Source organism: Lithobates pipiens, unplaced genomic scaffold (assembly GCF_037356315.1).
Source record: "Lithobates pipiens isolate NorthernLeopardFrog02 unplaced genomic scaffold, aLitPip1_a1.2 Scaffold_13, whole genome shotgun sequence".
Lineage (NCBI taxonomy): Eukaryota > Metazoa > Chordata > Amphibia > Anura > Ranidae > Lithobates > Lithobates pipiens.
In genome coordinates this window covers 24,464,181-24,489,860 of record NW_027507718.1, presented here as the reverse complement: position 1 = coordinate 24,489,860, position 25,680 = coordinate 24,464,181, and the positions used below count along the sequence as shown (strand labels likewise).

Sequence of the window (25,680 nt, the reverse complement as noted above, 5' to 3'; positions counted from 1 at the left end):
ACATGGTTTTGGTAAATCTGAAGGAAATACTCAGTAGAAAATCTGATAGTGTGTATGGAGCTTTAGAGGAAGTCAATGGAAATGCTGTTGTCACATAGTGTTGAAACCAACCTAACAGCAGCAACTACTGCAAAGGAGACCCAAGAGCATGGGTTGCAAGCTCTAGAAAATCTGATAGTGTGTATGGGGCTTAAGTGTCCTGAAAATCTCAAACGCCCTGCTCTACCCTTAGCCAAAACCTTGTTCATCCATTCTCAAACCTCCAGTCCAGTTGTATCTGCATTTTCATTGAGAATGTTTTATATAAGGTAGATCAGTTATTGAATTACATTATTATATATTGATACTGCCATTTAATATACAATGATATTATTTATCCAATACTTGTGAAATGTAATGTACACTTTTGGACAAATTAATATTATTAAGATATTAAATGTATTACAATTTTATTCATCCCTGTTTTCTCCTTTAACTACAACGATACACTTCGATTTTATTTTAGCCATATCAATGCAAAAACATTTTATTACTGTAATGGGACTTTTAGTAGTACTGCAATTATCAAAGCTAAACATTCCTATTAAAAGTTATAATGTACATTATTCATCCTGTTAAAAAGTCATATAGTAAAATGCATACAAGTGCACGATGGAGGCTGATATTTATCCTTGCTCTACAATGAATATCAAAAACAGTTCATAGGATAATATGTTTTCAGAGCAATTATACACATATACTGTATTATATCAATGTTCTTAGCAGTATTCTGATATTGGAGATAAAGTGGGAGATTGTGTATGGGAGTGAAGGGCACATTTCTATTGTTATTGACTCTTTTTAGCTTCAAAGGCACAGTGGCCTACAAAGTATGCTTACCTTTACTTATTTCCACCATTCAGGTCTGAAAAGTGAGTATCTCCTTTTATAGCAAAATGTGAAAAGCAGAGCTGCACTATATTTGAATCAAACCATAGTTTTTTTTCAGTGTTACACATGACTAAGCTCCAGGGGGCAGAGTGAAACAAGTTGAGGTGTTGCCTAGCAGGAGCCCAGGCTGAGATTCTCTCTCATACCACCATAGGACTCCGTGGATGTGTGGCATCAGGGATCTTTCTTCTCTTCTTCTAGTTTATTCAGTGTAGTTGGCTTCCAAACAGAGTCCCCTCTTTTAGCCATGCCCCTCTGATGCTTTTCACCCTGATTGGGCATATTTGTCTATGAATAAACCTACAATTTGATTCGCACAGAGGCAGTTTTGCTTGCTACCTTTTGCTATATTTGTTGACCAGGACAAGCTTCTTGGTTGGAACAGATACATCAAGGATGTTTATGATTCACCCCTATTGAATAAGTGCTTGTAGTTGCTACATGGGCAGGACTTTGTTGGAGGGTATTTCATTTGTTGTACAATCGTGTAACAATGGTTATTTTGTGCACTTTACTATAAAATGTTTTAACAGGGTGCATAATAAACATTATAACTTTTAGTAGGAACTTTAAGTACTGATGGCCCTTACACTATCTATACCAGGGGTGCCCAACCAGTGGCCCGAATGTGGCTCCCGACCTCCTTCTGTGGGATGGCAGATTGTAAAACAAAGATCATCGGTTGCAGACCCACTATCCCAGAGCCTCTGTGTTATTAATGATGCCGGCAAAGCAAGCAGCTGTGGAGCAGAGCTGTATAAGCTGATGCTTCCTGTATAGCGCTGTCTCTTGCCACAGGTGGAGTGATACCAAATGCATTCTTCCTGAGACAGTAACAGCAGGCGATACCTGAATGGGAGACTGTTATTAAAGGTCAGTTTATTACTAAAATTGTAGTGTATATATGGGCATATCTGTGCAGTGGTTACTGGGCTGCTTTCAAACTGACCTGCAGGTGCAGTGCACCATCAGGTTACCTGCACTGAGGCATAGACTTCTGTTATTATCTGCGGGTATGGTGAGCTTTCAGAAAGTGCACCACACCTGCAGGATATAATAGTGTAGTATAAAAGTGTAGCTAACCCGCAGGAAAGACGCGGGTGCACTGCGCTGTATTAGTGTTAAAGGCCCCTTTTCACACAATCGGTCCCACTCAATCGGACCCTCCATTCACCTCTATGAAACGGCAGATGTCAACAGATTTGTGTCTTTTTACACCTGCCTACTTTCAAAACGATTTGCTAAAAAAAAAAAAAAAAAAGAAGGAGATCAATCCCCTTCCATAAGGGCAGATTGGATTGACTGACTCATAGAGTAGAGTGGGCTGTGTCCGTGTCAGCTCTGCATGGACCTGTCATCCGCCTGCACTGCTCATTGTGGCCTGTGACCGGTTACCAAGTCGCTTAAGTGGGCCTCGCTCTTCAAAAAGGTTGGGCACCCCTGATCTATACAATAGTTATAATTGGGCAGGTTTTACTTTACCCATGCCATCAAATTTAATACAACAGAATAATTTTTTTTTTTTAAGGATGTTTCTTTTATATTACTTTAGAGCTAGATCTGATACAGACTATTTTTTAAAAATATCAACAAAATTCAGTATCAGATTTTTTTTCCCTCTAAAGCAGGGGTCTTCAAACTACGGCCCTCCAGTTGATCAGGAACTACAATTCCCCTCATGCCTAGTCATGTCTGTGAGTGTCAGAGTTTTACAATGCCTCATGGGATGTGTAGTTCCGCAACAGCTGGAGAGCCATAGTTTGAAGATTCCTGCTCTAAAGTGTATCTAAATATACAACTTTTTGTTATCATTTTAGATCAATTAGGAAATGATTAATATCCAGGTGAACAATTTTTGGGGTGTCTCTGTCCCATTTTACTTTACTTTGTGTTTCAGAGACAAAATCACTCATATAGAGTTCTCACTAGAACAAGACAATTTTCCCCAATTTTCTACTGTGGTGACAACTGTAAAATTTAGCATTTCGTATTTCTGTCCCATTCCGCATTTCCATCCCAGCCCCAGTGGACTAACTGCCAGAATGTATCTTCATCTACTGTGTATATTTTATAATAAAAAGAAAATAATTATCCTCTTAAAAAAACATGAAATGCTTTCTTGGTTTATTTTTCAATATACATAAACTTACAGTGTGAAACCAAAACTTGACAATAGGCGCTCGGTAGAACTCACAAACTTTCCTGGTTACTGAAATGTTTCCTTGAGTGATCAAACCTTTGTCATCATCCCTTTGATTCTTTTCTCCTTTCTCTGCATCAACATTTTGCTGATAAGAAAAACAGTGGAAGTCACCATAAGTCTTTGGTCATTTTATTATATCTATCTTAACTACTGCTAAAAAATTTTTTTTAAATATTATATTTTTTTCAACAGTATTACTATATGCATTTTTAGTTTTGTCATTACTTTTCTGACTATAGAACTCATAGTTTAAAGTGCACCAAAATAAAAAGGACCACAGAATTTAGATGTCTAGCATGAGAAACAAATTAAAAATTTCCGTAAGTCAGTAAATAATCAGGTTGTTTTTGGGTTAAAAACAAAAGTAACATATAATCTTGAAGAACCATGTAAAGGCCAGTTTTTTTTTTTTTTTTAAGAGAGTAGCAAAGCTAACTCCCCAACCCATGCATACTCAAATAATTCAGGAATATATGTATTGTTATGTAATGGGAAATAAATACAGACCATTGTCCAACATCTATCAACTACATATACATTATATTCTAATATCTATGTGTCTACCTAACTCACTTTCTGTCAGTGAAAATATTGCAGTGGTATGGTATGGACACAAACTATACGTTGGTTTTAAAGTGGTTCTAAAGTCACAAGGTTTTTTTAATCCTAATGCATTCTATGCATTAAGATAAAAAAAAACCTTCTGTGTGCAGCAGCCCCCCTAATACTTGCCTGAGCCCCATCTCGATCCAGCGATGTTGCATGAGAGTCTTGGCTCTCCCTCCTCATTGGCTGAGACAGTAGTTGGGGCATTATTGCCGCTCACTGCCGTCAATCAAAGTCGGTGAGCCAATGAGGAGAGAGAGGGGGCAGGGCCGAAACGCAGCCCTATGTCTGAATAGACACACAGAGCAGCGGCTTGGCTCGGCAGAAGGGAGGGGCCAGGAGAACCGGCAAGGAACCAGAGAAGAGGAGGATCCGGGCTGCTCTGGAAAAAGCACTGCACAGAACAGGTAAGTATAACATTGTTTGTTATTTTTAAATGAAAAAAAAATGAGACTTTTGTATCATTTTAAGTGTTGGTCTATTTATTTGTATACTTTTCTTCTATTACAAGGTAAGTAGATTAAAGTGCTACTTGGCTGTATTAAGTGATTTCAGCATCTATATGTTTCAAAACAATATTCTGCTTTTAAGTTGCTCACAGATACTGCTGGTAGCAACAATTTTTTGCACATGCTGTATGGGGAGATTTAATAAAACTGGTGCACTCTGAATCTGATGCAGCTGTGCCTGGTAGCCAATCTCCCTCTAACTTCAGCTTGTACAATTAAGCTTTGGCAATAAAACCTGGAAGCTGATTGGTTTCTATGCAGAGTTGCACCAGATTTTGCACGCTTCCATTTTAGTAAATAACCCCAGAATGGCCATAGAATGAAAACGACTTTATTGCATTTTACGTATAACATATTGACCACATAAAATAAAATAATGAAGCTGATTTACTAAATGAGTTGATAATTGTCACACAATAAATTGTGTGAATACTCAGTTCAATTATCCAAGTATGTGTAAAGCAAATTCCAATTTACTTATTTCATCTGCATATGACTGTATACTCTTATTGAATATTCACACAATGAATACACACTTATGGAGATAATGATTCAAGAAAAATATACAAGTGCAGACAAAATGATGTCAGTAACAAACTCTCACACTTAGTTACAGTATAAAGTGGATATTCTAACAGAACTCTATGGACACAATTTGCTGACCCTCTTCATTGACTTGGAACAAGCATGTACACCCAACGCCCAATATATACATACTTGCTCCAACTTTGTGGCTCAACAAACTTTAGCAAATCTTTCAAGCTCAGCATCTGAGAAGAAAAATTCACAGTATTTTACAACCACTAGGTGGTGCCAAATTCACATAGAAAGTTACTGCTGTGTTCAGATCATCTTATAAGATCATTTTATTGAACACACCTGCAATTCACAATGGTATACTGCATGTCAATAAACTGCTGTAGTAATGATATGTGTGTGCTTGGTTAAAATATAGACATATCCCCTTCACGATGAAGAATGAAACTTACCGCTGCTTGTTCCACCCTCACATTTTGAGTGGGAGCATCTACATAGAACCTGGCGAACTGGTGGAAATCCAGGGACTGAGGCACGTGAGACATTTCCTGCTTGGTTTTAAACTCCAACATCAAGATGAATGGTGGCAAAAGAATCCCTAATATGACCTTTAAACAGGATATAAATACAGTCTCAGACTAAATGACATCCTAGAACATACAAGCATCACAGCAATAAAGTATCAACAAAGTATCAACTATTTCAGGATACAGTAATGTCACCTTGAGCCAAGAGTTCTTCCTCATATTCAGGCAACCCATCCACATGTCTGTTAACAGCATCTGTGTACATGTGTGTGACACAAAAGGCCTCAGGGCAGATGACACGGCTAGTTTCAGGCAAGTTGAGTTGCTCCAGTTTTTAAGCTCATATGTCAGAAGTTTCATGGCCATTTGCTCATTGAGTTTGAAGGCTTTTTCAAGAAGGTCCAAAGCCAGCTGGCCAAATTCTCTAAGGATAATTTAAAACATGTAAATGATTCTCCTTTTTTAAAAAACGAACATTAACATTATAATTTGGTACACCAATTTAAATATATTGCAGCCATTTAAATTAATAAAATGTTTAGGATACAATTGAGAGAAAACATTTGTAAACCATGTTGAGCCTTCTTTATTTCTACATAAACATTCTCTAAAATATTATCTGATCTTTATCTAACTCTAAACATTTCCAAAATGTGAAGTTGGCCTGATCTAAAGCAGGATATGAAGGAACAAATGTACTGTAGCAGTGTGGTATACAGGGGTAGGCTAAAATAACTACTACACACTACAGAGACATAGTGTGTTTGGCTGGGGTTACTGCCAAAAAAGGAGGTTCCACTAACTACTAAAGATAAGGGGGTCTCTTACCGTTTCCCAATTGACCTTCATTTGCCAAATGTTTAACCTAAAATGGATATACAGTACATATACATTTTGTAGATTGGGTTGCTGATTTACAAAAGAAATAGAGCATGTTCAGTTTGCAAAAAATAACAAATCATGAACAAAATAAAATTTAAAATTTGCACTGTAATGCACTGTAATGCACTGTAAAATCCTTCTATTGGAGTCCATTGAGGGACACAGAAAGTATTTCATCTTTGGGTTATGCTACCACCTACAGGGGCACTGGACAAAAAAAACTGTAGGCTAGCCCAGGATAACCCTTCATACTATTTTTTTAAGCAAAGCAGCACAGACAGCATGATCATAAACATAGAAGGCAGGACCTATGTCCCTAAATGGACTTCAAGTACATGATTTTAAAGTGAGTACAAACATTCTATTTTCTAACTTGTCCATTGAGAAACAGAAAGTCTTTTGTCTTCAAGACACCAAAAAGCAATACAAGTAAAGGGGTGGACAACGCAGCAAACAAATGCTAACAGACCCATGGAAACAAAGAATCAGGGACTGCTTGAAGCTCAAAAAGCAATTTTAAGGATCTTAAGCCCATGAGGCCGCCTAGATGAACTTAGAGAATGTGTGAACGGAAGATAAGGTGTACTTGGGAAATCTGGGAAACAGTTGCGTGATGCTGAAAAGCCCAAGAAGCAGTAACAGATCTAGTACAGTGTACCTTGACAGTAATGGGTGGAACTTGATACTTGAGACCATAAGTTTGAGTGATAGTCTGTCTAAGCCACCTAGTTATGGTGAAAAGAAAAACCAATGTACCCCTATGGGGACCACCTGGGATGCCAAAATTGTAATTAGGCTTTGTGAAAGAAACAGTGTGGCTGAGAGATAGACTCTCAAAGCCCAAACCTGATCTGTACAATACAGGGAAATGTTGTTTTAGTGAACCAGACCTGGACAGAGGGATAACAAAAATGTCTGTCGAAGTGAAAGGCAAAAATGACTTTAGGCAAGAAGGAAGTTCTAGGCCTCAACACCACATTATCCATATGCAAAACCTGAAAAGATTCCTTGCAGGATAGGCCCACCAGTTCACACACTCGCCTCCAGATGTGATGCCAAAAAGAAGTACCACCTTGTTGATGAGAGTAGAAAGAGGAACATCTCTAATGGTTTCAATCAGCAGTTTCTGAAGTGCAGAGATAACAAGATTCAGGTATAACTGAGTCACAGGGGCACAACATGAGGAGCCATGTGGGAGACTCCCTGTACAAAGACCAATAACTGAGAGGGCAACGATCTCTGGAACCTGAAAAATAACAATGCTGAGAGCCAAACGGTAATCCAGACACAGCTGCAGCAAGGAGAGAATTCATACCATGTAGGAACATGTAGAATGGAAGTAAATGAGGTTAAGTTGTGCAGACTTCAACCATCCAATTATGTGCAAACAAAAATTAGGGATTTTGCGCTCACCTTAAAATCCTTCTGATGGTGGTCTGACAGTATATAAACACTGTATAAATTGCAATCCCAGTATCAACATAGACATCTACTGATAATTTTACACAATGATTACATGTACCCTATCACTGTACTTCAAACCAGATATTAAAATTAGTAATTCCATATGTGTGCATCCAATCAGAATCCAGTGGGCAAGAGGGACCCCAGAAGATCCAATAAAGGAAGGCTTCTTCAGAGCATCTAAGTACAGTACTAATTTCAGCAATTCATCACATAAGAAGGCTAAGAAGCCCGTATCACTGTGCTACATATCAGTAGATCTTCGGGATGTGGCAACAGAGGAACCCAAATAAGTCATTTAGGAACTAATCCTTTGTGTACCTCACTTGCTCAAAGAGACTGTTATATGTAAAGATATTCAAGGTCTAATAAATGTCATCCAGTGACAATTATAGTTCCCTCATTGTATATAAAGATGTTTGCAAATGCACCCTCCTATTCCAGCTCTTCACATAAAATGTCCTCTTCAATATAGATTATTTTCTTTCCTTGCACGATTGGGTATTGTTTGCAAAGTGAGTTTTCACATTGTTTCACCTTATACACTCAGATAAGTGAAAATTCACTTTGAACATGCTTTACTCCTCTAGAAAACTGGGGCAATTGTGCTATACAGTATGTTTGTGGAAGCACAGGATCCTATTGGCTTGATAGAATAATTTCTGACAGTGTACCAATCTGCTGTAATACTAACAACCTGTGCTCATTCAGTGACACTCAATGTATAATTCATTTGAATAGTAAAAATGTCCTAATTTGAATGCAGTATATATTATATTGTTATACTGTATTATTGTGTTAGTAATAGTTACACATGTAATGGGTCACTGCAGACATCTAAAGTGAGAAGACATACAGCCCATACTTAGAGTATTTCTTTAATTCATCTGAAGTGTCATCGACCATGTCACTCTGCTTTGCCTCATGTGCCATGGCCCGGTATAATTTACAGGCAATTACCGCCTTCACCATGGCTTCTTCCCCAAGTTGCCAGAAGAACTTGGCCATATTCTGTCTCTTCATCAGTACTGCCCAAACCAAGAGATCATTGTAGGGATACACAAAGCCACCTAATTCATTTTCTTCAGTAGAGGGTAGGTCATCTTTTGGCCTCTTCTTTGATTTCTGTGTTCCAGTGGTCTTCTCCTTTTTGTAAAACATTTCATAATTTAGAAACTGTACAGTGTAAGGATATAATACAGGTTTGTTCATATAGAAAATAAATTTAGAACAAAAAATGAATTAATGAATGAACCAAAAAGTGTAATGCATAAGTATAATATAAATATAATTATGTAATTACACAGTTTTTTTGGAAACACACTTCATGTCTAAATTCGTAGTAACAGCCTCAGGTAGGACATACAAATTTGTTTCTACTACTATCAAAAATGTTTAACACTCAGACTAGGTTGATACTGTAGCAGGTCCAGGAACATGTGTAAATCGCAGGAGTTCCCCGAACCCACAGGCAAAATGTGCTGCTCTTCTGCAGACAGGCAGGAGTGTCATTAATGCTGCGATTTCTGGTGGCTGCATTTGGAAAGGAAGGGGGTCAGGGACTTTTTCCCTGCTTTTCCAGCAGATACAGCAGCCCATTCAAACTATGTTTCAAGCGGGCAGCACAGTGGTTAAGTGGTTAGCACTTCTACCTAGTAGCACTGGGTTCATTGGTTTGAATCCCAACCACAGTACTACTTGCCTGGAGTTTTTATGTTCTCCCTGTGTCTACGCGGGTTTCCTCTGAGTACTCCCAATGCCTCCCACACTTCAAAGACGTGCTGGTAGGTAAATTGACTCTAGTATGTGCATCTATGAATATGAGTTAGGGACCTTAGATTGTAAGCTCCTTGAGGGCAGGGATTGATGTGAATGAACAATATATATGTAAAGAGCTGTGTAAATTGACATCGCTATATCAGTACCTGTAATAAATAAAAAAAGGTACACGAAGCACCTTGGCACAGTTTCTTTTTAAGATTTATTATTATTATTTACAGCCTATTGCCCAATTTTGATTACTATCTGATAAAAGCTATTTTTCTAGTTTATCTTTATCTGTTAAACTATTACATAAACTGCAATAAAAGTGAAACTGTTTCTTAGCAGTCTACTTAACCCTAATGCTTCATGAGTTATGACTAATCTTATATTTATGACTATTGCACAGAAGAAACTGACTTCATAGCTTATATAGCTTTCCTTGAAGAGTTCACTATAACCTAGTCATCTGCAAAACTTTTTATTTAGGATTATTCAGCAGCTTTTTAAAGAAGTAATATGTAAAAAATGGACTATAATTTTCTGAATATTTACACCTTTATAGGAAATGAATCATTCATACAATGACGTATAGATTAAATTGACATGGTTCTACAGGCAGGACTTTGAGTAAATGCACTTTTATAAAATTAGAAAAATCACTGTAGTGACTTCCCATCAGGAATATCTTACAATGTCCCAGAGGCATAACAAGAACCTTCAGGGCCCTAGTGCAAGAAACCATAAAGGCCCCCCTGACCCCCCAACCCCATTCCATCTGAGCCCTGGGCGTCCAGTTCTGGGAGGGTGTCCATTGACATTCTCCCAGAAGCCTGCCTCCCGCATGCCCCCTGGGACATAGCTGATCACAAATCATGGTTAAGGGCCAATGACAGCGGCCCTTTACCATGTGATCAGCTGATCACATGTAAACAGGCTTGCCGGTTATCAGCAGTCCTTTCCTCCTACGTTGTGTCTGTGTGTGAAAAGGAGAGCCGTTAAAAGGCAAGACTGTCAGTACATTGTTTACAATGATAATCAGGGCACTGATCAGTGCTGTTTATCAGTGTAACTTATCATTGCCACCTATCAGTGCTCATCAATGCCACCTATCAGTGCTCATCAATGCTGCCTATCAGTGCCGCCTATCAGTGCTCATCAATGCAGCCTATCAGTGCCATCTATTAGTGCTCATCAATGTCACCTATCAGTGCCCATCAGTGCTGCCTATCAGTGCCGTCTATCAGTGACACCTATCAGTGCTCATCAATGCCACCTATCAGTACTGCCTATCAGTGCCACCTGCCAGTGCCACCTATCAGTGCTCATCAATTCTGCCTATCAGTGTCCATCAGTGCAGCCTATCAGTGTAACCTATCAGTGCTCATCAATGCCACCTATCAGTGCTCATCAATGCTGCCTATCAGTGCTACCTATCAGTGCCACCTACCAGTGCTCATCAATGCAGCCTATCAGTGCCATCTATTGGTGCTCATCAATACCACCTATCAGTGCCATCTATCAGTGACACTTATCATTGCTCATCAATGCCACCTATCAGTACTGCCTACCAATGCCACCTATCAGTGCTCATCGGTGCTCATTGGTGCCCATCTGTGCCACCTATCAATACCCCTTCAGCAGGTCTCTCTCATACAGCTCAGAGCCTACACTGACAGTCCCCCCTTCAGTTTCTCTCTCACGTATGGGAGAGGATAGAGCCAACCTGCTCCTTCTCCTCCCGCCCCACTCCTTTTGCATGCACTGCGGGAAGTGTGAAAGGCAGAAGCCGAATGATCAAATTCAGTTGCTTAGCTTCACACCTTCCACAGTGCACCCAGGAGGAGAGGGGTGGGAGGAGAAGGAGCAGGTCAGCTCTCTCCTCCCCCATCTGTGCGAGAGAGGGTAGATGAGGAACTGTCAGTGCAGGCTCTGGGCTATATGAGAGAGACACTCAGCTCAGAGCCCTGCGGCAAAAAACCCCGCTGGGGCCCCCCAACAGTGGCAGAATGCCAGGGCCCAGTCGCAAGTGCATTCTTTGTGACCCTGGTAATTCCACCCCTACAATGTCCCCTTTTTCTGATATTGAATCTAACTTCTGTGTATTAAATGTGGCTAAGAACTGTATCAGTGTCGCTCGACACGTAATGTGGACCATGAATTAATTTAGGGCTATGTATTAATAGACTGAGTGGATCTGTCCACTTGAGGAATTTACCATGGACCAGATAATTAGATCCATCTTTTCAGCAATTTAAAAATATATTCATATAATGTTATAATGGTTCATTATACTAGCCTTTGGATGAGGTGTCGTTGGATGGATTGGGTTTTTATTATTGTTGGGGCTTCATCAGTCATTGATGTACTACTGATTTTTATTTTGCATGTTCAAGACCTTCCTCTTTTAGCAGATGATCAAAGCTCGCCACAGTGCATAGAGGCGATTCAGTTCGCATTGAGCGCTATACAAGTATTTCATTCATTCATGTTGAGCTGGGTCAGCTATAAAAAGACCCTATGGTTTATTGTAAACTGGTGGTATTGGTTACTAGATGTGGTTTTAGTGTTTTAACTTGCATTATTTGTAACCATAATTAGGGGATTTTTTTTAGGGATTTATCAGGGGTATGTATGTATGGTGTTTTGAGTTATACTTCCACCTACAGTAGGATTGGACACTGGCAAATAGAAAAGAAAAATCTGTATGCAAGCCAAGGATATCTCCTACTTTCAGAATGCCACAATTTTTTTAGCAAGTCAGAACAGAGAGCATGATCATAAACACAGACCTGTGTCCCTCAATGAACTCCAGGAAAAGGATTTTAAAATAGTACAACAATCCGCGTTTCTATCTCGTTCACACTGCATTGAAAGTCATTCACCTTTAGGATGTCGAAAAGCAGTCCAACTGATGGGTGAGCAACACAAAAAAACAAACACTAGCAGACCCAAGAAAACAACAGGAAATTGGTGCTAGTAAAACAGATTAGTCTTTTCCAAAAAAAAGACATCCATCATCCTAGGACACTACATACGAAAAACGAATTATGCTGGTAGTAGCAGGGGTTATCCTGGGTTGGACTACTGTTTTGTGTCTGTGAATGTCCAATCCTCCTGTAGACGATAGCGTAAACCCAAATTTTAATGATTTCCCGTGTCCTTTAACAGCCCATACCCATTAGAAAAAAGGACTAAAAGTACCAATATTCAACTTTTACAGTAGATTACACTGATTTCCTGTTAAAATATTTCTACTTCAGGACAAAAATACACCTATGACAGATCAATACCTATGCTCTAATAAACTAGTCATATGGCGTCCACATCAGCCACTGTATGTACTTCTCATGCAGCCAGTTCTGTTGTTTACCATGAAAACTATGAGCACATTTTCAATGTTTTGGTCATGCGTGCAAATGAATTAATATTAATCCAGGCCAATGTACTACTGTTCATACGCAATTACAAGCGCCTACACAGAAAAAAAGATCAGGTTTCTGTTTCACAGTAACATTGCTGTATTGTTCCAAAGAAGGTCAGATTTGAATGTGCAACTTCATAATAAAAACGTCCTTAATTGTTAAGGCAATACAGGTCTCTTCAGGTACTTGAAATGTTTAGTAAGTTGCTAAGGGATTACATAAATGTATAAATAAATTCTAGCTTTAATGTTTATGTTACAGTTCCTGGCTTTAAATTCCTACGCACATAAGCAATCCTGTATGTGCACTAGGCAGATTAGAAACCTGACTCTAGCAGAAGGTTTTCAATTAAACTGGATATAAAACTTGGAAGGATCACCTTGCGTTTATAAGGCTGGGCTGTTCGGAAGAACTGGGAATGTAAGGTATTCTCAGGTGATGGAAGCTTGCTGTTCATCTGGCTGTTTTGGTTTATGGAGAGGTGAGATAGGCTCCGTACAAGACTGGTAGTAGAATAGTGGGTGGTTCTCTAACAAAGATATACAAAGAAACAAATTAGAAACTTGTCTTTTATAAGCATTAAAGCAGTAGTAAACTCTAGGACAAAAAAAAAGCTTCCCCCTGCAAGTCCCATCTGCTAGTATGAAAGTCTTACCTTAAAACTAAGCCCTCCAGCAGCAAACTGACACTGCTGACCACCACTGGTTTCAATCTTCACTCAGGCTTCCTTTTAGGTTTGCAGACATCAAACCAATGGCCGAATTGTGATGACGTCACTCCCACACATGCACAGAGGTGTCACAGCTGTGGCACAGTGATCTGAAGGGATGGCATACTCAGTCTTCCGTCCCTTGAGAGCGTGGTGATGATGCGCCAGTGACATCACCGGCTGCAGAAACAGTTACTATCTTAGGAGATATTCGTTGCACCTACAGGTAAGCTTTGTTATAAGCCTACCTGTAGACACAGGTCACAAAGCGGTGTTTACTGCCATTTTAACAAAGTGTATTAAAGTGTTACTAAACCCACAACAGTAAAATCTGTCTGTATATGCAGTAAAGCATGCTTATTATACTCACTGTAGAACCTAATGGGTTAACCCTCTGCATTGTGTAAAAACACTGTTTGATCCTGTCTTCTCTGATCTTCCCCTTCTTCCACTGTCCTCAATTCATCTCTTAATAGAACAGAACCTACAGGACGTTTTTCTTGGGGGGTGCATGTGATCAGCACAGGGCCAATCAGCACTTTCCACACAGAGGGTCAGGGGTCCTGCAGCCTCATTGGACAGTCAAAGGAGAATGAAAACTCTTCTTACAAGCTTTAACCAGAGATGGAAGTCACAAAACTGCTATATACTGCTGATGCAAAAAAGGTATTTAGCCCTTTGTATTTGCTAAAATAATTGCATTTCTATTGTCTGTGTACTGTGGGAGACCAGATATAGTGAATGCAGGGTCCTGGGTTTAGTAATACTTTAAAATGTACGGTATTTAAAACAGTTTTGCATCCCACAATGTCTCTGAACAGTCGTGTACCTGCAGTCTGATCTTGAAATATATTTTTGTAGCATTGGAAAACCCAATAAAAACTTACTAAAAATGTTTTATTAAAAAACAGAGCCCCTAGATACAACATCAGAGGAAATCTCTCTACAGTAGTTGTAAACAGAATTCACATGTTAGACAGCTGTCACAGGAAAGGATTTCCCAATCTAAGAGTTTTCCTCACTTCTAACTCTGGTGACATCTGTAAAATTTTGGATTTACCATAACTCTCTGTCTCAGAGACATCAGTTACCAGGAAATATAGAGGGGTAAATCATACCAGCAAGGACACGGACAGCATTAAAAAGTTGATAAGGAATCTAAGCCTTCCCCACTTAATCCAAAACTGAAAAAGGTGCCTTTACATACATTTTAACCACTGAGAAAAATATTCACATCCTTAGTGAGAGCTAACGATAGTCATTAAAAATAAAGATAATTCATAGCAGCAATGTATACATATTCCTCTTCAAATAGAACAATAACATTGCATTCTGAAAACCTAGTAGTTGTGTGACTATATCTTAGTAGATCAAAATGGAATAACACAACTAAATAGGTCTACTAAAAGTTAGGGAGCAAATTTACCTTGTGATTTCTGTAAAGACTATTATACAGCACTCGAAAACTCTTTCTTGTGTAACTACTCCGATACGCTCCACCAATCAGATATTCAATGACCAATCCTATATCAATAAGTGTTATTTTGTAGTCTAAAGCAAGATGACTCTGTTAAAAAAAGTAAATGTTAATATCACAAAACAAAGCACCTGTATGTAGGGTATTAATATACAAGTATTTAATATGAGATCACACATGCATTATCATCCACAGCAATCCAATTTTGGCATTTTCAAATTGCAAGATGATTTCTGAATGGTTGCTATTGAAAACATACCAATGAACACATAGCAACCTGTTTTTTTTTTTTTTTTTTGACAATATAGAAGTAAATAAAAACAGTGTTTACATTATCCTTTTCATTTCATAGAAAACAGTGACAAAGCCCCTTTAACTAAATTTAGTTCAGCAAATGAAGCTGCTGTATGTCGAAGGATTCCACAGGAGATTAGGATGACACTGTATTACATCTCCAAATGGATTAACAAAGACTGACAGTAACAGTATTCATGTAAAAATAAATAAATAATGTCATAATGATATCATTAAAGATCAAAAGCAGAGTCAATGGCTAAAAGTATAATACAACTAATGTGCTACATGGATAAGAGAATTATCTGACATTATGCACAAATTTTGAAACTTCAGTATTATAATTGCTTGTCAACAGTAAATATATTATCATATTAGAAAGTAGACTTCCTTTGCTTGTAAATGAAAAAAAATAATACGGTTTTTGTACTTACATTAAAATCTTTTTCTTTGAGTCCATTGAGGGACACAGGAATATTTAAAAACAGTCGGGTTGTACTGCCACCAACAATAGGTTGGGACACTGGCAAACAGAAAAATTGTAAGCGAGACCCAGTATATTCCCTCTTCTAGATAAGATAAGGGAATACTTTATTGTCATTGTATACATACAACAAAATGTATTGCCAGCATGTGTCACAAGCTGACACAAAGCAATACACAGGACCAGCAACAACACAGCGGTGGGACCTATGCCCCTCAATGGACTTGAAGAAAAAGATATTTTGGTAAGTAAAAAAATCTTATTTTCTTTTTAGTACATTGAGGGACAATTCGGAGACAGCTGAGATGTCCAAAAGCAGTCCAACCAAGAAGCGGGCAACAGCCACTGACAGACCCAATGTATTGGACATTGTCTAGAAGAAAGAGGTACATGATCAAACAACATCTAAGACAGATGAGGAGAACACTAGCAAGACAGAGGAACTGCCATGACCAAGGGGAAACTCCAAAAGATCTAACTAGTGTTCCAGACCTGGACAGGCATGCCACAACCAATGGGTATGATACCACAAAAAGAACATCAGCACGAGGATGTGAGAATCTACCAAGAATCTACCAAAAACAGGCACAACAATATGACAGAAAACGAGAAACTAACAACTAGGCATACTCAACAAATACTTAACAGATAACCAAGACTACCGGGAACACATCCCAGAAGGGAGAGTTCCACACTGAAAACAAGAACAGAGGAAAAGAACTGCTGGTCTACAAGAGCAGGGCAATGCCTTACAATCCTAACCCTTTGGATTCAGGGAAAGGTGGTTCCATGATAAGAGTAGTGAGTGCATTGGCTGGGCCAACAATCTTGCACTGATATGGTAAAACAATGTGAAAGTTCTCACAACATGGCATCCTAACAAATTGGCAAATAATCTTGGCTGAAAACCTCCAATGGTACCCCTCTCAAGGTCAGACTGATTGCAGAGGGAGTAGGGTAAACAAAACACTCTCACAATAGTAGGTAGGAATGAAGACATACTGCAATCCAGAATGGTGCACTGGGCACCAGATGAACATCAGGATGAGCAGGCAACCATCTGCTTAATACCTGTAGGTTTCTCTGGAACTGAAAGGGGAATCTGTAAAAACCTGCCTAACCTTGATCCAGAAAAAAACATGGTCCCAAAAAGCATCAGGCCTGCCCTAGTTCAGCAAAGCACCCACAGCTGAGGAGCGAGGGGCAAGAATAATAGCTGCAGTGCTGAAAGCAAATACCTTATTAGGAGTAGGAGTGAGAATACTCTGGAGACACTTCCTCAATGGGATGCACTTTAGTCAAAGTAGCATAACCTATTTGCATGTGAGAACATCTAACTAAGGCTTTCAGATAAACTTGATCTCCATCAGGGGGTACAAACAGCAGGATCCTTGCATATTCTGCCTACTGACAATCCAGAGGCATGCAGGGCCATCCAGCCTTGTACACTTCCTGCCTTGCAGGAGATGAGGAACACCCAGAGGCAGAATTCTCCTTTCTCCATGTGAAGACAACCAGTAAAGAAGAAGAAGATGTTGAAGCCTAGCCTCAAAGGAGGACAGTGTTGTTAAAAGTTGCATGCTCGGTGTCAACCCACAAGAGGCATTTTACCTCTTACAGGGAAGGCTCCTAGGCCAGACAGGTGAAAGCCCATCAACACATAAGTTATGTCCAATGGAGATAAGGCTGAATACTGAGTCAAAAAATGATCCCTCGAAGAAGTGGGAACTATATTTTCTGTGGAACCAGATTGAAGGTGGTGACACACCAGCAAGTGGCAATTTTACAAGGCAAGTCAAGAAACCACCTAATTTACTCCAAGAGACTGAAAAGTAGTGCCATGAAACTCTTGTTCCAGATTGTTCCATCTGGATGTCTCAACCAAATTCAAGCTCCCAGACATAGAAGGGGAGGCTAAAAAGAGCTGAGAGTCAATAGGAAAAGGGAGGACTAGCAACTCAAAAGGGGAAGGAGGGAGAATTTTCCTGACGGATGAAAAATAATTTTCCTGACAACACCCCACAATAAATAGACTTCTTAGTAACCTCGTCTGATGGTGAGCCACAGATACCAATGCTAACAAATGGACACCTGACTCAGAGAACTGAGCACAAACAGATAGGGAGTCCAAAGTGAAAATGGAGGTCACTGTGGACACAGGGGAAATCTCAGCCGCATTCAATGGAGCTCAGTTTTACTGCGACAAGGGTGATCTTAGGGCAATAGGGCTCCTGGTCCAAGATTCTGGATTCTGGTGGTCTTCGGGGGGATATCAGGTAACACCTCCAGAACCACTAGAAGAGTCACTTGTTGTATGTCTTAGCACACAGGGATAAACAAACCAAACACCAAGCAAGATGTTTCAATTACTCTCTTCTAAACTCGGAAAAGATGTGTAATTTTGTTCTAATCACAAGCCAGTCTTTCATGGACATAGCATATTCTGGTAAGTTACTCCACTACCACCGTTTTAAGCAATATGGTCTGGTGACTGACCAAAGCACAGAGGTTATCACTATCCTCCTGTCACCAGAATCTGACAGTCAGCACTGTACAATGTAATAAAAACACTGCTGACACTGTTCTCTTAGTCCTGTAGACAGCAGAGTCCTGCAGTGTAGTTGACTGCACAAAGTTTTAACTTTTTACACAAGCGGTATTTAAAAAAAAGGGAACTCACTTTTTTGCAGACATTTTCAAACCCTGTTATATGTGATGGCTTTAATATTAAAACAAAACATGGCTAGAGTACAGTAAATAAATACTATGGATACCTAATTTGAATTTCTGAAATATGTTACCTGTTTTGCATCTCCAACAAGATGGTACAAGAGCAGATTGGTTTGTCCTTGTTTCTGTAATGTAAAGAAAAGAAAGAATGTTGAATGAGAAGCGCTATTGCTTAATTAGGTCTTTGCTGGAAGATATCTTGCAAAGCATACGAATCTAGAAGTCTAGGACTCTGGATCTAACAGCTTCCTGACAGCAGAATAACAAATGACTGCTTTCAGTAATGACTTATAGTGGAAGAAAAGCCTAAAGCTGGCCCTAGGTCAAAGAATTAAAAAAAAATTTGCTGGCTGAATGAAAACAAACAGATTCCTCCGTCTGCACAATTGAGTTGGAAGAAGCCTCTCCACTAAAACATTGTATTCTGACACTGGGGACTCACCCTGTGAGAACACACTGATCAGTCTAGTCATCTGATCCTGCAGCTCTAGCTTCCCTGTGTCAATGAGTGGCTGCTGGAAGAGGAGGGAACACAGACAATGTCTGGTTCATGGGAAACTATGGGTGAATTCACGACCATTATTGAGCACTCCACACACGGGGGAGCCATAGCTGGTGGATCACGTATATACAAAATGTACTACTCACTCAGCTAGCAGTGTAGTAGCATTGATGACCCTGTCTTAGACCCCTTTCACACTGTAAGGAGCCTCTCCTGTCTCTCTAGTGAGAAAGCCCGAGGGCTTTCACACTGTATTGGTGCTCTTGCAGGACGGTAAAAAAAAGTCCTGCAAGCAGCATCTTTGCAGCGCTGTAGGAGCAGTGTATACACTCCTAAACGTCGAAAATGAAAAGTACCATATTATATGCAAGTAGTTGGGCATACAATGGTTATGGGGTCCAGGTTCTGCCATGATGGACATGTATCAATAAAAAATTTTTTTTTGACAAAAACGTCATTTTTAAATGAGCAGTTATTTTTTTATTTTTAAAGTGAAAGCATAAAAATGAAAAATTCCGCCCAATATAGTGTCTGGTGGGGGGGGGGGGGGGTGTCCTGTAAAGTCTACCTGTAAAGTGGTAGATCTGTACCATGTCTAGAATCTGTTACAGCAATAATTGCATTTATAATGCCAAAAAAAAAGAAAATTTCCCTGCAAGCTACCTTTATTTTGCTCAGATGGGGAGCCAGTGTGTATGACGAGGTCACAATGTAGTGCACTGGGAACAAGATTAAAGATTTTTTGGATACATTCTGGTGTCACTTTGACTTTGGATAGAAATAACAGGTGCGTAAAAATTGGTCTTTGGGTGTCGGTGGCGCCTTCCCACCGTAAGCCTATGGGGGTACTCTTGATGAAAGCAAGAATTGGCTTTGTTGTAAAAAATTGCAATGATATGCACCTGTCAAACAGGTGCTGAAAAATTGGTCTTTGGGTGTTAATTGTGCCCATGAAACCTATACCAAAAACATTTTTCCAGATTAAATGATTGAACACCCTCAAAGCTAGGCAGCCTCAAAGTCCTGCAGAGATTCCACATCCCAAAAAGACTTAATCAGTGACATCGGCATTAGGGGCTTCATTGCTGCTAATCAAGGACTGATTCATTTTTATTAAAGTTCAACGGAGTCTGTGGACAGACACGTTCTATGATCAGTAAAAAAAAACTCCTACAGCACTGAATGCCCGTTCTGAAAGCACACTGGATAGCATGGGCAAACTGACTAAACAGAGGAAATGATGCCCTGCCTGAGGACTGACCACCACGTCCACATTTGCCTATGGACACATTTGTTGCTGGCCCCCTTACAGTGCCAAGGGAACATCTGCTTCTCCTTGTTGTCCTCCCAGACATTATTGGGAGGGAGGGGGCGGTGCTTGAAAGCAAATGTAAAGAAGAAGTTAAAATCTGCATGCAGATGCACTTTAATCAATGTAAAGAGGTGTTTGGTGCACTTTAATGTGAGTACTCACACTACACAGACACTCTCCATGGATACACTATAATATACTGCAATATAATGTGCCAAACGTACAGGTACACACAGAACTATATGGCGTTAAACTTGCAGTAACGCACACAAAACTATATGGCGTTAAACTGTCTGTAACGCACACAGAAGTAAACGGCGTTAAACTGGCAGTAACGCAATCAAATAGATGGTGTTCAACCGTCACTACACTGATGCTATCTGAACTGTCCCTACTCTAGATACAGTATCTCACAAAAGTGAGTACACCCTTCACATTTTTGTAAAATTTTATTATATCTTTTCATGTGACAACACTGAAGAAATTACACTTTGCTACACTGTAAAGTAGTGAGTGTACAGCTTGTATAACAGTGTAAACTTGCTGCCCCCTCAAAATAACTCAACACACTCTAAACCGCTGGCAACAAAAGTGAATACACACCTAAGTGAAAATGTCCAAATTGGGCCATTTTCCCTCCCCGGAGTCATGTGACTCATTAGTGTTACAAGGTCTAAGATGTGAAAGGGGAGAAGGTGTGTTAAATTTGGTGTTATCGCTCTCACTCTCTCATACTAGTCACTGGAAGTTCAGCATGGCACCTCCTGGCAAAGAACTCTCTGAGGATCTGAAAAAAAGAATTGTTGCTCTACACAAAGATTGCCTAGACTATAAGAAGATGGTCAAGACCCTGAAACTGAACTGCAGCACAGTGGCCACAACCATACAGCGGTTTAACAGGACAGGTTCCACTCAGAACAGGGCTCGCCATGGTCAACCAAAGAAGTTGAGTGCACGTGCTCAGCGTCATATCAAGAGGTTGTCTTTGGGAAATAAATGTATGAGTGCTGCCAGCATTGCTGCAGAGGTTGAAGGTCGTCAGCCTGTCAGTGCTCAGACCATATGCCGCACACTGCATCAAATTGGTCTGCATGGCTATCGTCCCAGAAGGAAGCCTCTTCTAAAGAAGATGCACAAGAAAGCCTGCAAATAATTTGCTGAAGACAAGCAGACTAAGGACATGGATTACTGGAACCATGCCCTGTGGTTTGATGAGACCAAGATAAATTTATTTGATTCAGATGGTGTCAAGCGTGTGTGGTGAGAACCAGGTGAGGAGTAGAAAGACAAGTGTGTCTTGCCTACAGTCAAGCATTGTGGTGGGAGTGTCATGGTCTGGGGCTGCAGGAGTGCTGCCGGAACTGGGGAGCTACAGGTCATTGAGGGAACCATGAATGCCAACATGTACTGTGACATACTAAAGCAGAGCATGATCCCCTCCCTTCACTGGGCCACAGGGCAGTATTCCAACATAACGACCCCCAAACACAGCTCCAAGTCGATCAATGCCTTGCTAAAGAAGCTGAGGTTAAAGATGATGGACTGGCCAAGCATGTCTCCATAACTAAACCCTATTGTGCATCAGTGGGGCATCATGAAATGGAAGGTGGAGGAGTGCAAGGTCTCTAACATACACCAGCTCTGTGATGTCATCACGGAGGAGTGAAAGAGGACTCCAGTGGCAACCTGTGAAGCTCTGGTGAACTCCATGCCCAAGAGGGTTAAGGGAGTGCTGGAAAGTAATGGTGGTCAAACAAAATATTGACACTTTGGACCCAATTTGGACATTTTCAGGGGTGTACTCACTTTTGTTACCAGCAGTTTAGACATTAATGGCTGTGTGTTGTTATTTAAGCTGTACACTCATTACTTTACATTGTAGCAAAGTGTAATTTCTTCAGTGTTGTCACATGAAAATAAATAATTAAATATTTACAAATATGTGAGGGGTGTACTCACTTTTTTGAGATACTGTATACACTAATATCAAGATTACTGACATGGTCTCACTACACTACACTGAAACTATCTGAGCTGTCCCTACTCTACACTAATGTATGTATGTATGAATGACACGGTCTCACTAGACTATAGTGAAACTATCTGAGATGTCCCTAATCTAGCTGCACACTATCCAAAGCTGAATGATGGTCTTCCTCACTACACTCACACTATCCCTAGACTGTCACTAAACTAATATTCTACACTGACAATGCAAGCAAATCAGCACAGTATAGCACACTAACTAACTAACAGCACTGAACAGAGCCCTGTTCTATCTCTCTCCACGCTGAAATCACAATGAAAATGGCTGCCATTGAAAGAATAATTTTATACTGTGGGGCAGGAATGAGCCATGATTGGATAAAGTCATGATGACAGTGTGCTGATGATGGCTTCTCTTAAGATTTAGCAGACTTCTTACCCCATACCTTACAGTTTGCCTGAGAATCAATACTCCATGTGTAGAGGAATGAAAAGGGGGAGACTTAGCAGATCTTTCTTTAGAGTTCTTACGTTAAGACAGATGAGTGCTCCTACCTCAAATTAACATTATGATCCTTAATAATAATGTCAAGGTTCAGTCTGGAACTTTAACCAGAGTGCTCTGCACATGTGTATGGACAAAAGATCAATCGATGATAAATAAGATCCCTGAATGTAGGAATGCCTTCCATTGCCCTGGTAGCTTTCCTGGTAAAGTGGGCCACTAACAAATTCACAGTGGATATAATTCACTGCTTAACAAAATCCTTCTCAAATTGGAAAAGGTAGAGTAAGCTTTGGGCATCCAAATAAATTAGGTAGCCCCCAGTATTTAGCCTAAATTACAAAGTACGTTATCAGAGGCAGGGCAAGGTGGACCTAGAAAGCTCTTTGTGGTTAACTTTTTATGAGAATGAGGTCTGGAAAGCCAGTGCATGAAGATCTCTTCTAGGTTAGCCCCACAATGTCCAGCCCAGCAGAATCCATTCACAGCAATTCAAAACCTAGCTAAGGACAGGCCGTATCAGTTGTACTCATAGAGACCAGCAAGGACATAAAAAAGAGTCTTTTGGTTAAACGTTTCCAATCAGAACTTAAGAAAAAACATCCATCCTCCTAGGACACTAGCAGAAAAACAAATATGCTGATAGTATGATGGGGTTATCTTGGGCTAGCCTATAGTTTTTTTTTGTCCACTCTTCCTATAGGTAGTATAACCCAAAGATGAAAGACTCCCTGTATCCATTAAGGCATGAGAAAAACAGTGGGGTTGTTTTACTAAAACTAGAGAGTGCAAAATCCGGTGCAGCTTTGCATAGAAAAATCAGTTTCCAGGTTTTATGTCAAAGCTTAATTTACCAAGCTGAAGTTAGAAGCTGATTGGCTACCATCCATGCACAGCTGCAGTAGACTTTGCACTCGCCAATTTTAATAAATCGACCCCATTGTATTCCTTTGGAATACCTTGCATAGCTATTTAATACAGACACTTACAGTATTATATAACTCTTCCAATCTGATTATTGTTAGAAAGCGATGCATATTCACGCCATATTCAATGAGTAATTTCACAAAGTCCACACGATCCATTACCAAAGCGTCTTGCATTGCTTGTTCCAAAGAGCCCACCTTTCAAGAGAAATCAATATCAAAAATATATTCCTGTAAAATGTAATTCCTCTCATACTAAAAAATGCAGTTTAGTTAGTAAACATATATATATATATATATATATATATATCAAATGAATACATTTGATTTCCTAGTCTAACATTTTCCATATAGCTAAAAAGAACAACCAGTAAATGACAACCCAATGTATAAAAGCTGTCCTGGCTGGAATAGATAATTGACGCTTCAGCCTAAATGTATAAGAAGCTATTCTGAAAATGACCAAAAGTACAGCCAAAAAGCACGATACATGGATCAACATTTTTTTTTACACCAGTTTTTTTTGTCTCATAAATGTAAAAACAACCAAATGCCACCCAAATGCCACCCAGACAGTGGTTATAAAAAAATATTTTGTCAAATTGAATAGTAAAGAGGGCTTGCATGGAGACTACTGAATTATCAGTTTTGGGTGAAAAGATCCTTTAGGTATAACATTAAAAGACTGGAAGACTGAGGCTTTGTGCCTAAACAAAAGCAGTTGTATTCCATGATGACTATGGGATGGGTTCCCAAAAAAGATATGAAAAGCCAGTGGATAATTACAACTACAATATCAGTAATAGATTTTATTTGCTATTTATGTTTTCTATTTTGAAACACAGTTCCAAAGCAACAGTCACCTTTATGTATACTACAGTCATATATAATTATATGAAGTTACATGTACTGTAAAAGTAGTTACAAGAAACAGTAGAACTTTACTCATAGGAGACTATAGCTAAAGTAACTGCTAAGTGGACAAGCATCAGTGAAAAATGTAATTAGCTCAGGTACCTGGGGGATATGATCCTGACACTGATTAGAAAGTACGGTTCCTACAAATAATGTGTTTTTAAAGAGAAACTATAAAGTTTTCTATTCCTCTAGGCATCTGGAATCAGTAATTCGGGGACTGTTCATCCAAGTGGAAAATAAGAGTTCACACAGTTCTGGTCAGGTGTACAACACAACAGGTTGAAACCAGATTTTACAAAAAGCAAAAAGAAACTTTCACAATTCCTTTCAAAAGGAATTAGGATCCTATGCACAAATGTGTCGGAATAAACAACAGCAGCCTGATTATTCCCATTCACACTTCCACGGGAAAAAGAGAAGAGAGAATGATGTCGCTACTGGAAACAATGTCTACTTTAGTTCATGCCTACATATAAGGCCCTATTATGTTTTTCAAAAAACAGATGTACGGCCACAAGCGTTCTGCAGCCCACCACAACACAACTAAACAATCTATGGGGGGAGCTTTTACATGTAGCTGTGTTCTATAACTACAGAATACTAATAACAATACTAAGATCAAAAATACAAACTTTCCAGTGCTGTCCATACACTAGTATGTGTTTTTTAGCAATGTCCACCCTGTTCCAAGTCAGTGCCAAGCTTAACTGGTCTGGGGCAGACATGTTGGTTCCTACAAAACAAAAAAAAAGTAAAAAAAAATAAAAAATGTTTGCAATTGAAAACAAACATTTTATAATTTATTGTTGTAACAGATAAAATTGCATCACACTATACAGTAGTGCTATATATGTAATCCTAAAATGGTACTAAATGCTAGTTTGTTTGTTTTTTACCTTAAAACCAAAGTTTACCTAAAATAAAATAAAAAATCAGCACAAGGGAGATTACTTACAATTGATGCCATGCCTTACTTGTGCTGCTGTCTCCTTC

At 39.4% G+C, this 25,680-nt stretch overlaps 1 protein-coding gene across 5 annotated transcripts in view; it reads right to left on the bottom strand.

Moving 5' to 3' along the window:
* Positions 1-25,680, bottom strand: part of TRPM6 (transient receptor potential cation channel subfamily M member 6) — a 332,641-nt gene that overhangs the window by 174,187 nt on the left and 132,774 nt on the right. For all 5 annotated transcript variants that reach the window (XR_013272142.1, XM_077474929.1, XM_077474927.1 and 2 more), the window contains exons 11-19: positions 25,320-25,420; positions 23,833-23,967; positions 18,610-18,663; positions 14,980-15,120; positions 13,224-13,373; positions 8,524-8,804; positions 5,508-5,736; positions 5,238-5,393; positions 3,081-3,218 (exon numbers count right to left, since the gene is read on the bottom strand). Coding sequence is in view for 4 of the 5 variants with exons in the window: in XM_077474929.1 (XP_077331055.1) it covers positions 3,081-3,218; positions 5,238-5,393; positions 5,508-5,736; positions 8,524-8,804; positions 13,224-13,373; positions 14,980-15,120; positions 18,610-18,663; positions 23,833-23,967; positions 25,320-25,420 (1,385 nt within the window). In the remaining variant the exon portion in view is untranslated. The remainder of the gene's footprint in view (positions 1-3,080; positions 3,219-5,237; positions 5,394-5,507; positions 5,737-8,523; positions 8,805-13,223; positions 13,374-14,979; positions 15,121-18,609; positions 18,664-23,832; positions 23,968-25,319; positions 25,421-25,680) is intronic.